Source organism: Parambassis ranga, chromosome 2 (genome assembly GCF_900634625.1).
Source record: "Parambassis ranga chromosome 2, fParRan2.1, whole genome shotgun sequence".
Taxonomy (NCBI): domain Eukaryota; kingdom Metazoa; phylum Chordata; class Actinopteri; family Ambassidae; genus Parambassis; species Parambassis ranga.
In genome coordinates this window covers 20,420,808-20,433,627 of record NC_041023.1, presented here as the reverse complement: position 1 = coordinate 20,433,627, position 12,820 = coordinate 20,420,808, and the positions used below count along the sequence as shown (strand labels likewise).

The 12,820-nt window shown below is 42.5% G+C and overlaps 1 protein-coding gene across 3 annotated transcripts in view; it reads right to left on the bottom strand.

Annotated features, from left to right (window-relative positions):
• dock4b (dedicator of cytokinesis 4b) overlaps nucleotides 1–7,764 on the bottom strand; it is a 97,320-nt gene extending 89,556 nt beyond the window's left edge. For 2 of the 3 annotated variants that reach the window (XM_028433130.1, XM_028433145.1), the window contains exon 1: nucleotides 7,522–7,764. In XM_028433130.1, the coding sequence (XP_028288931.1) occupies nucleotides 7,522–7,558 (37 nt within the window). In that variant the 5' untranslated portion in view covers nucleotides 7,559–7,764. The remainder of the gene's footprint in view (nucleotides 1–7,521) is intronic. The other variant, XM_028433137.1, reaches the window with a different exon arrangement.
• Nucleotides 7,765–12,820: the final 5,056 nt, after the last annotated feature.

Here is a 12,820-nt window from a genome sequence, read left to right as displayed (position 1 = left end):
GCATAACAACAACAAAAGAGGGATAGCATCTACTGTTTAGCAGCTACAGCTCCACTCTAAAGCCTGTGGGGCGTCTGTGGTGCTTTATCATCCTCAGACTTCCAGTCCACTGAGGCTGCTGCAAACACACATGCATGCAATGTACAAAACACACGGGCGTGCAAATCCGCATATGAAACACTAGACACTGACGGAAAAGGCTTTGCCACAAATATGCATGTATCCTTGAACGAACAACACACACACAGACAGTATCTGGGGGATATCTGGAGCAGGTGAGTATGGATTCAGAAAAGGGGAAAAGGGGGTGGGGATGTGGAAGAGAGATAAAGGTGAAACAGACTGCAGCACAGACAGAGGGAACTAGGCTATTGGAAGAAAGAAATTAAAAAAAGGCAGACAGGAAAGGAATGAGTGAGCAATGGATGTGAAAAAACAGGCAGAAAACGAGATAAGGGTCATCACTGTGTGATCTGCTGTCTCTGGAAACAGCTCACTCTACAGGAATGAGCAGAACAGATGAGGTGGAGAAAGAAATGGATATAAGGAAGGAGAAACAAGAAGCAGAAAGAAACCAATCCAACACACCAGAGACACAAAAGCATTTCCACGTATTAAAGCACTCTAAGGCAAAAGGAGAGAAGAGAAGGAACAGATAAAGCCAGCAAGGTGTGGGCACCACACTGAGAGTGAACGCCCGGTCAAGGTCGGGCAGTGGCATTCACCAGCATTCAGTATGAGGACCTTTCACCTCCCTTCCTATGTCTATGTCTCTCTGGCCGACACTAATCCAGACGGTCAGTCTGCTGATAAACTGCTAATAGTGTCCTCGCTGACCTGAAGTGGACAGTGATGCTTTTAAGAGGAAGTAAGCTGCACTTTCAGGCACAATCTTGTGAGTATTTCACAACTGACAGAAATTTAGGCCATGTCAAAATCCAACTTTACAGCAGGTTTACACTGAGTTGTAAATTCCTACAGCCAGAAATCACTGCAAAGTACTAGCACTTCCTCTATGATGACACATTGATGTTGCTCTCTCATAAGATCTGTCCACTGCTTTGATCTAGCATGTAAGATGAAAATCTAAGTTTTACACAGTTAAGTAAGGAATTAAATAGCTAACATTGTAGAAGGTTGTGATTTTTTTCCTTACTTGACCTAAAAAAGGATTTCTATTTTATCCAAGCAGTGGCTGGAACTGACAGAAGAGAGCAGCTCAAATTCAAAGTAAACATCCACCATCTACTCCTTGTGGACCATTGTGGGTTTTAACCTGCTGGTGTGCAGTCAAAAATATTATAGTTATAGACTTTATTGCCAAAATGTGTAACCAGGGTAGCTATTAAACATTTAGATTTAATCCTGGGTTGCGTAATCAGTAGCCCAAGTCTGATCTAAGTGCAATTATGTCGCTAAATTGTGTTGGTAATGATTCAGAATGTTGTTTGCCAATTGGCATTAAAGTGAAAGAGCAGATGTGATCATTTTCCTATGCAGATAAACAGATAAATGCAGATCCCCTGTTAGTGTGTGTGTACATATTCTTGGTGTTGGTATAAAGAAGCAAAGGAAAAGCATGAAGGAAGAATGCTCAGTGGAAAACAGCTTACACAATAATTATAATACAAAGAAGAAACAAAGAGCTGAACTAAAGCGATTCCCCACTGTCCATTCTATTTTCTGTTCAAGAATTAAAAGGGTAATTGCAGACAGGGATCACCGCGACTGTTAGCTTTTCACATTCTTGAATTATGCATAGGTCCTTTAAGCAATCCTTGACACTTTATTAACCATCAATAATACATTAATGATATAAGATGTAACCTAATCAAAACCTAACTACTTCTCTCTACTAGCATGTTATTAATGAAATGGATTCAGTAACAGAGGTTGCTGACACTAAGAGTCAGATTTACAGGGAAATGGATGCTTTGAGGTCGTTACGATGCAGTGGGTCAAACACGCACACAAGCGCTCGCACAAATCAATGTACACTTCCTTTATGGTCAATACACGCAAGCTTGGATCACAGCCACAGGACACAGATAACTACTGCCGGTTGAGTCCGGGCAATCATTTTCACTGCTTTAAATGAGCATAAAAAACAAGTGTCTCTTGATGCATAAACAGCTCTTCTCACCTGCCAATCATAGTGATTGTCACCGGCAGACGCCCTTCATTTATGAAAATGGCATGCCAGTCATTTTTTTTCACCCTCCTCAGCCCACACAGACGACAACAAATGCACACAGTTGCCTCCACCACTGCAGGAGCGCTACTGATCAGTTAAGCTTCTGAATTCTAATAGGACACATCCCATTAACCTCTCTCACAGGGATCATGGACTAATATTGTGAAAACACACTCCACATGAGAGTATTTTCTAATAGTGATGCTAGTCAAAGAGTTTTTTTTTAATCTTCAAGAACCACAAGAACCACCTCATTACTAAAAACTTCAATCATTTTACAATATCTGAATCTGTAATATTATGAAGCTTCAAGCCCTCAGAGTGCCAATATGTCTGCTGGTTTCTCCTACAATTTTAAATTACATTGCTGGGTTGGATAATACTTTCCTTACCCACCCACTGATCAGATAAGCAATGAACTGACCACAGGTCAATCTACAATGTGTACAAAAACTATAGAGAGGAAATTACCAGACAGACATGCAGATGAGACCAATATTTCATGTCAATCCAGTGTGAAATAATGGTCATTATAATAACCATATGCATTCTTGTAAACTGGAAATTACTGGGCCATCTCAGAGAGGAGGCATCATCTCCCTACAGCAGCTATGCTCGGCTGCCACCGGAGTGGAAATTAGAGGAACGCTTCCCCCCACTACCCAACAGCATGCCTGTCTCAACATTACACATGAATGTGGACAGACAATTACAGTATATTGGTTTGTTTGTGTCACCTACTCCAATGGGATTTACAGGACTATTTCCCCAGTGTGTGTCTGTGTGTGTGAGGCATAGACAAGCTGAAAAAAGGGTAAAATATTTTCGGTTCCACAAACTGGGCTGTCTGTATTTGTGTATGTAGCGTTGTTGAATAGAAACAAACAGACAATGTTTGTGTTTTCTGTCAGAATTGAGGACTCCATAATAAATAGAGCATGATTTAATTGAATAATACAAACGAACCAGCGGTGGCATTTTTCCAACTGTGTCCATGTTTGTGCTACAATGGCTATTATAGTGAGGGTGAATCAGCGATGAATAAAACGCTCACTGATCCCGTCATATGTCACATGTCTATGTAGATTTATTTAACCCTTATATGACGCATGCCACGAGGGAACAGCTTGTGTATAGTAGTGGGCTGGATGGTTAACTCTCTTGCTTTTTTTATTCTGTGCATCTGTTCAAATCACTGGGGAGCCTCTTACAGTCTCCTTCTGCGAATGTGAATGATTATCTTGGACTGTGTGCACTCACACAAGGAAGAGAAGGGGCACTGTCTCTGCAGATGGATGCAGCGAGCAATTACAAGCTGGTAGGCTTCACCTTGCCACGCCCCCCCCCTCCCCCCCTTCTCCGCCATCTCCCATACATCGCCCCTGGGGCTTGCTGCATTAAGAAATCATGGGTATAATGGTGGAATGGGCCTCAGGACCTCCCTCCAAAACAACCTGCTAATCCCCCGTGGAGTGTGTGTGTGAGGATGGGGAGGGTGGAAATTTAAGGGGTAACAGGGTCCCAACAATGAGTCCACCCTTGACACGCGCCAGCACCCTCAACCACCCACTGCCCCCCTTCAACCACAGCGACATCCTCCCAAGGGAGAAACCAGAAGCAATGTCAGCCACAGTATAGCAGGAAAGCCCAAGGCTCGAGGTTAACCCTCCATCCCAGCCAGGCCTTAAGCAGGACCGTTCAGTCAGACCACTGCACCATTCTGTCTGTATCTCATTGCTGCTTTTTCAAAGAAAGAAACAAGGATGCATACTCTAATAAACCACTGGTGGAGGATTCGACTCGAACAGAGCATACACAGCTCGTTAAAATTGTTTAATTATGAGTCTAAATTATGATGAGCAATGACATGCTTGATTGGTTGTATCAAAGGGCCTTAATGAGGAGAAAGGCCTCACTCTCTGTCTTTCTAAGCATGACACAATGTTGCCTCAAGTGTTTTCAGCAGTCAGACGCTGAGTCAAAGAGTGTTTGTCTTCTGTGACATTTGTGACAGTTCACTCCTCGTCTGCTTATGGAGAATTGGACAGACATCCTTGGATATGTCTATCATGAGAGACTGAGCCCAAATCAGCACCGCAGCTTTATGCCTTGTCTTATCCTTTTTTATCCTATCTTTACAGTGAGACACATTACTTTGATATATAAAATATTCGCCCTCCTGGTTCTGTCTAATGTCTCCATATCCCAAATGCAGCATATCCATTTAGGAATCAGATATTAACATCATCTCATCAATCTTCCAGCCTTCTTGCTTCAGGTTAAAAACCAGTAATCATCCCACTGGTGGGCTAATGGGCGCCTTAACATCAACTCGCCCAGAGTCCATTCATATTTCATGAATGGCGGTGGCCCCCCCGTCCCCTCCGGGCCTCGCCTCACCAGTAAGGCGAATCGACATCAAACACTGAAACCTTCCAATTAGACAGTAAGATGTTCTGATCTCATCTCGATTTTGCCCGAGATCAAATGTTCCTGCAAGGATCCATGGAATTCCAAGGCCTTTTAGTTAGCCAGCCTCCCTGTCAAAAGGGGATAAAATCTTCACTGAAAGCACCTGAAGGAGATCACATTTAAAATGGCTAACGCAGGGACTGTCTAATACCAATATTTAGATTTCACAGCACATCTGTGGCAAAGCATATTCATGAAAGAACAAACAGGACTGTGGAAAGTGAAAACAGATGATGAGGTGCTTTTCAGGTAGCTATACCCTGCAGAGACTTGTGGAAAGGGACCAGCGATTGCACATGAATAATTTAGCATGAGAATCCAGGTGGGGATCAATGGTCACAACTGGTGTGGACTCCTTTTTTTCCACAGGGATAAATATGTGGTTATCGTCTTCACCTGTGCAGTAGGTCAACAAGGTTGAGGGCAGTAGGGTATGATTTTTGCATTGTAGCAATAACCGTGTTAAACCACACACATTTAGCAACATTTAAGTGAAGCCTTTTTCAGGGGCTGCATTTCACTGCATTGCACTTTTTTATCCAAGTTTCACTGCAGATTTGTGACAGCTGGCAGAAGGTAGTTTTTTGCCAACTAAAACACACTGAGTTGCTTGGCGGCATGAGTGGCCTTTGTGACAAAGAGAAAATCCTCCAAAGTCTAGACTGGTCTTTAAAGGCCGTATTTTTACGTGCCCCTGAATTGAGACACAGTTTCAAACTAATGACTAGTAATTTTATTCAGACTTAAAATTATGCATGATGACAGAAATGACCTTTTTGAGTGACAGGTTAGTGCTGACTCACAACACCCAGCTTTCTGCTTCCATGACAGCCTGTCTGCCTACAGGCTCTTGTGCTCCACCTTGATGCTTAATTGTATTAGGGGGTTATTAGAGTTTAGACCGACTATACTAACATGGCAATGACCTGGGCCTCCCGAAACATCTCTTCAGAAACCAGTGAGTGGTGATGTTACAGATGTTTTGTCCATAGTATTATACACATTGTACAAACCTCTTTCTTTACATCACAGCCTTTACCCTTATGCTACTCCTTAAAGCCCACAATATTGTCTCTAAAGTCTGCAGGGATCCACTCAACTCATGAGAATGAATGGCATTTTCTCCAGACACTGACAGACTGACAAAAAAAACACATCAACCAGGCTGACTCCAGCCATTTAACCAGCTGACACATTACAGTTCCTGTTATCACATCTAGAACTGACCTCCAAACAGCTTCTCACCACATCCATGTGTGTGAATCATGTAACCTAAATTTCACAACAGGAAAACACTCTTGTTCCTTCCTCAACCAAAAAAAGGGGGGATCAGGCCATAAAGAAGCTGCCAAAACACGTCTTAAAAAATAAATCACAGCCAATTAAAAGAGTCTTATTGCTGTTATTGAGTGGAGAAAGGGATAAAAACCTTAATCCAATTAACATGGCGCCCTCTAGCAGCTCGGGCACAATGGCGAGTATTTAGCTTACAAAATAAGTGTCCTCTTTTTATCCAGCCAAGTGAACTTTGACAGCAGGGGATAAGGTTTAAGTAGCTAAATGGAATAAATCTATTCTGTCTTATCAAAACATGGAAGCTCTGGGGTACAGGATTAAATATAATGTAACTACAAAGTGACTAAGGTCAAATATTTAGCACTTAATGTAGACAAGAAAGGGAAACAAGTCTGTGCCAGGGGAAAATTTAGCACAAGCAGTCAAGTGACAGGACTGCACAGTGTGACAGAGAGAGGCCAAAGGCTGCTTTATGGTTCACTGTGCTTCAGCGAGTTCAGGTCATTGTAGCAAGGTAGCAGCTACTGGATTTTTTTCTTTTTGGGAGATGTTATGTAACATTTAGAGGTATAATAAGGACAAAAATGAAGTGATTTAATGCTTATCAAAGAGGTTTTTACAAGCCACTTTTTCCTGGCAGAGGTGCAAAAATGACAAAATGATGATTGGCTCGAGAATGCTGGCTCATGTAGGGACCACAGCATCACACACACACATACACACACACAGAGACACACACAGAGGGAGAGACCAGTATCTCTAGGGAATATTATTATGAGACATTTAAACCGCCTCTCAGCAGCCTGCATCTCAAAGAAACCCCCCCCCCCCCCCTCCCCTTTATCTGAAGATAGGCAAAGAAGCTGCAACACACCAACAGGACAAAGTCTGTGTGTTTTCATTTTGTGCCACATTTGGCTTCGGTTGCGTTGTTGTCGCTTGTTTGTCTCACTTCAGTGTTTGATCCAGAGCCCCCCTCGACAGACTGGAACAATGCACTGTAGGATGCACACACACACACACACACATTTCTAGGACCTCTCAGCGTCCTGGACAATCTCAGTCTCAGTCTCAGATACAGCAAGAATTTACACATTCTCCTTTACTTTTTTCTTCTGATTTACTCTCATAATTTTTGAACAATTTGGAACATTAGACAGCGACTGGCTGCTGTGGCGAGCAGCTATTTTTCCCCCATTCAAACACACACAACGGATACACAGTCAAAACAGGCAATACTTTAAACCCTGATAACGCATATCGGAAATAGGGCAAAGCGCAAGCAAAGAGGGGGAAATCAAAATGTGTCTCTTCATTTGGTGAATCAGAGGGGGTCACAGCGACAACCCTGTGCTTTGCAATGTGGCAGTCAGATGAAGCTCTCATCAGGAGGCTGTTTGAAAGAGAGCTGATGCTGCTGCCTTTTCCACAAAATCACACTGGAACAACACTGGAAACCATCACCAACAGAGCCAGCTCACCTCCACACATTCACACATGCCCTACAAACTGAAGAGGAGTGGAGGCAGATTTAAAAAATATGAAGGCAATAAACTTACCGACGCCGTATTTTTCATGCTCTGTAGGGATCCACATGTTTTTTTACGGAGTGAATGGTCGGAACAGCAGCGAAATGCAGTGTTTGGGGTCTGTGTAGCTCATTCTACTGCCGTGCTTTCCTCCAGTCCGTAGTAGGAGTCATTGTTTAGGTTACAGAAGGAGAAAGCAGCGCCGCCGCCGCTGCCGCCGCTGCTGCTGCTGCTGCTACCACCACAAGCGCCGCCGCCGCCGCCGCCGCTGCTGCCGCTGATCGTAGTGCTACGGAGACGTGCTGCTGCCTTCGCGGTCTGTGGGAAACGCGAGAGATATCGCACTCCGGGGAATTTGTGAAATTAAAGTTTTCACTCTTTCCCTAATCTTCTGACATTAGAAGGCAGAGCGAATGAAAGATGTACAATTATCTGATGTGTTTCTGCATTTTGTTTATCACTAAAGTCAAACAGCTTGGTCCAAAATCTCACAGGTTCACAGGCTAGTTTTCCTTCTAGCTAACGTTTAGTTGTGACATTTTATAACATCAGTTTGCAATTTCAAACTATCTGTAGAAACAACAATAAAATTTCACAAAATGTTACAAGCTAACTTTCATAAATAGCTATTAGCATTAGCCAGTTTTGACAGAAAAAGACGGTGGTACGTTTTCAAAAAGGTAGTAATACTGCATTTCTCTCTCAAACCCCTCAAAAATATGTTACAGAAAATATAGATGAATAATAGTTTTTTTCCAGCTGACACATTCTAATGAACATCTAGCAGGTAGATGCTTGCTTCAGTAGCCTAGCCTCTATCCTGTGGGTAATTTAAAATAAAAACAAACAAACAAAAAAGATTCCTTACTCCATATTGCCGAAATTTATAAAAGCCCAGTTTATGTTTCATTATTTTTAGGCTATCATAACAACTTGAATGTCGTGAAGTATAAATTTCCGAGGTGCGTTTGAAAGCAGCGGTATAGCCAGTGCAGCGAGAAAATAGAGCACTGCATTCTGGGTGTTGTAGTGACGACAGCAAAGGTCGCTTTATTCACAGCATCTAAGTCACATAAGGGTATTGTTCTGTTAGGGGCTTTCTGTTGAACAGTATGTGACAACCTCTTTATTTTTGTGTTGGTTTTTAGGGAGCAATAAATACATGTAAGCACTGACATTCAGCCACATTATGGACCCATAATATCAGAGTATTTTGGTTTAGAACATGACCTTGTAACAGTGGACACACATGGCATCTACTGGGACAACTAGTGCATGAAAAATACATGAGACTCTTAGAGGAGGGAGCAGAAAACTGGAACCAAAATGAAGAGTTCAACACACAGAGAGTGTGCCAGTGTCTGTATGTGGGGAGTGCATGTGCAGCCAATGTCACATATTTTTTATGAGCCGGCTGCTCACCGTCTAATGCATGTATACGCTGTTTTTCTTTCATTTAGGACTAACTTCATCATCTGCCTGAGAGTAGCTGGTGTTGTGTTGGAGTACAAAGGGGCCGTTCTAATGCATGTTCATTTCTCATGCTGCAAATGGTGCATTCAAATGCTTTGATGTGTCAGATATGCCTCGCTGTCTCATCACTACTTCACATGTCCACATACCTATCCACCTTTGTTGCTTATATTGTAAATTATGAATGGATGTGCCATGGAAAAAAAAGGCAGGTTAAAGTACCACATACCCGAGGCGCCACTGGTTGTGTGTTTATTCTTATCTACCTTGTTTTTTATACATGTGTAGCATAAATGTCAAAGAATGCATTCAATTAAAAAGCAGATTAAAGCTGGATTAATTTTTTACTGTGTTGCACTGCTCCATCCTTTCGATATTCCTGATTGGAGAGGTGGGGGGTTGTGGGTTTAGGGCAGGGTGTGGTGTGGTGGAATTCTCTACATATGAATAAATCATAACCCGGCTCACAAAGTAAGATAGAAACCCCATGGATTCATCCCTTAGTGGACAGGAGACGGGAGACAGTGTGTTTGAAGTGCAACAGACTGATAAAATGGACAGATTAATAAATAGTATATAGCACTGATGTGATGTGCTAAAAGTCTTTTTTTTCAGTGCCATTGTCAACATTTGTTTAATATTGTCACATGTGCTCTTTTAGCTTAGCATTACATCTTATATTTATGTGCGTTAGCCAACCAGCAACCCTCCAGGGCTGAGACATGAAGCCCATGTGGAATTGCAGTTCACCTCACAGCCTCTAGGGGGTGGCTCCAAAAGTTTACAGTAAAAATACCTTTCAGTGACAACTGTGTGTTATATCTCATTTGTTTTGATTATATTAAGACTTAATATGATGCATCATTATGTCAGTGCCAACTCACAACATAAGCTTCCTGCTTCCATGACTGTATGACTGCCTCAGCTCCATTTGCACCTATTTGTTTGTATGGCAGGTTTAGGCAGACTGTGACACAGCCAACATGGCGACAGTTGCTGCCTCCCACAGGGACCCATTCATTTTAAACTCTAAACTCAATGTTTTGCTTTAATGGAGTGATTCATTAAGTAAAATAATCTGAATTCTTCCACCATGACCGCATTTACACAAAGCAGGAAATAACCCTTGAACACACCCAGTGTGACAGACTGGCAAAGAGCGATGAAGAGACAGCTGAGGGGTTGAAGATGGAAAAACAGTGGTAGAGGGATCAAAGGTGGCATACCTGTTTACTGACCACACTGTGAAAGGATTATCCTGGTGGACTGAGGACAGGTCAGGGCACTCTCCTGTCTACTTTCACTTGCTACAGTGTCCTTACAATCCTCCATATTTGCACCATCAGAGAGCCTTATATGTCCCCTGCTGGGCAACACAAATGGAAATATATGGCTGATGGAGAGAGGATGGAGCTGACCAATGCCACACAGACAGTTCCACTATAGCCCACATGGGCTCCAAAGATTGCTCAGCATTTCCGTCACTCCACCACTGGTCCTCTTTTTTCCATCTCTGGCCCACAGCCATAAATAAACATAACATCTGTGACGCATAAATCAAAGAGAGAAGACGAGATTTGTACTCTGTTTGAGCATCAGACTTCACTGCTTTTTGAACATAAACAAGTCATAGCAAACTATAGATTAAAGTTGACACAGCCAGTGAGGCGTTTAAAAGCTGGTCTATCCCTGGTTTTTCCTCATTTTTTTGTGTGTTCTCTCATAACTTGCTTGTATTGTCAAAAAAAGCGGCACGACACAGGGTTGATTTACTTTTGTTGGCCGGGTGGAGCAAAAATGACACTGGCTTATCTCAAGAGACCTCTGGCTATCAGCTCTTCTCAGCACTTCTCAGCTTTGATTTAATTCACACCAGGAAGTGTAGGTCAGATGGGGGGAAAACATATGCCTCCCTCAGCTCACACACAGCAGGCAATATCCTCACCTCCAGTAGAAACACGCCTCTAAATATAGCCAGAAAAAAATAGGCTGTGTCTTACAAGAAAAACACCCCTGGTTGTACATTGTACCATATGAAGACTAAATTTCACAACCCAGTACCTCCAATGAAGGATTTTACTTTGCTTTTGCACATTTTACTGTATTGGCACGCTTACAGTAGCTTAGAAAGGGATTACTCATTTTCTTATGTGAGTAATGACTTCTAAGGATATAATCTGCCCATAAAAGCCCATTCATATTCATATGAGCATGTGAATCTAGGCACGTGCACACACTGAGAGTGTATTGCTAGAAATTCACACTTACTGTGTGAAAGAAGGGACTTGTGTGTGGATCTGATAACAGCCAGCAATATAGGACACAAAAACAAGGAGTGTGATGGTGGGAAAGATGGAGATGGATCTGGAAAAAAAAGCAAATGGATGTGAATACGAATAGATTGTATTATATTGTATTATATATTGTCTACACTACAGGAAGGGCCAGAGTCGCCTCTATTTTCTGAGGTCCTTCAACATTTGCAGGATGATGCTGAGGATGTTCTATGAGTCTGTGGTGGCCAGTGCCATCATGTATCCTGTTGTCTGCTGGGGCAGCAGTCTGAGGGTGAGGGACATTAACAGACTCAACAGAATCATCAGGAAGGCCGGCCATGTTGTGGGAGAGGACCTGGACTCTCTGATAGAGGTGTGTCAGAGGAGGACGTTGTCCAAAAATAAAGACTATACTGGACTGTCCCTCTCACCCTCTCCACACTGTGCTGACCAGCTACAGGAGCTTGTTCAGCAACAGACTCTGACACCCACGATGCACCACTGAGAGACACTGGAAGTGATTCCTGCCTGTCGCCATCAAACTACTAAACTTCTAATGATAACAGTCAGACACTTCTGATTCTGATTAACAGTCAAAGCACGCAGGTGGTTGTGGGACAGTGGACGGTCTGTCTGTGTAAAACCAGTATTCTATCCAAGAGTTTCGGTACTGCTGCTAAAGTCCTTTAAAACCAATAAAAAGCTTTGTATTGTCAGATGTCTGACATTATTCTTGATAGTCCCTGTCTGAGCAACATGAAGGATAAAGCAGCATCTGTAGATCCCAAACAGTTTGGATGATGGCAGCACATCAGCTCAGCTTCTTCTCCCTCCTCTCCACTGGGCCTTAACTTCAAACCACGTTTAGCTGGATGTAAAAATAGACCTACTTCGTCTTTCTCCTCAGCATCAATGCTGAATGCACCATGGATGATTTTTCACTGGTTTGATATGCAAAACCGCACTCACAGGCGATGAAACATGATCTGCTCTGCAGGAATGGATCCTGTCACCTGCGAGTGTTCGCTGTGGGAATCAAAAGACGAGAAAAAGTACAGTGTTTCCACCCCGTGTTATCTCTTATCAACTTTAACTGCTTCTCTGATACACCCAAAACATTTAACTATCAAAAAGTACTCCAGACGAGCAAGGTCCAATTATTTTTTAATGCTCGTTTCCAGCTGTTTCTACAAAAAAGAGATCTCTCTGTAACAAAGTGTTTCACTTCTGATCTGATCTTGTTTCAAAAAAAAAAAGTGGAGTTAAAAGCACCAACTGTTACTGTTAGATTTCCACACCAACCAGCCCAGTGACCATCTTCACTATAGGACAAGATGGTGCTATACAAAACTGAATAAACCTGTGGTTGTTGTTAAGCTGCCTCACTGACAGATGGACAACACATATTTTAAGTTATGCTAACTACAGTCAGGGTTTCTTTACCTCTTTAAAGAGGTCCCGTGCATGGTTTCTGCATAGAGACAGCTGGACATCCTGAACACTGTGGGGATGAAAGGGACAGACATCATTATAGAATAGATGTTTGGTACAGTTAATCTGAGAGTCTTTATTGGGATATT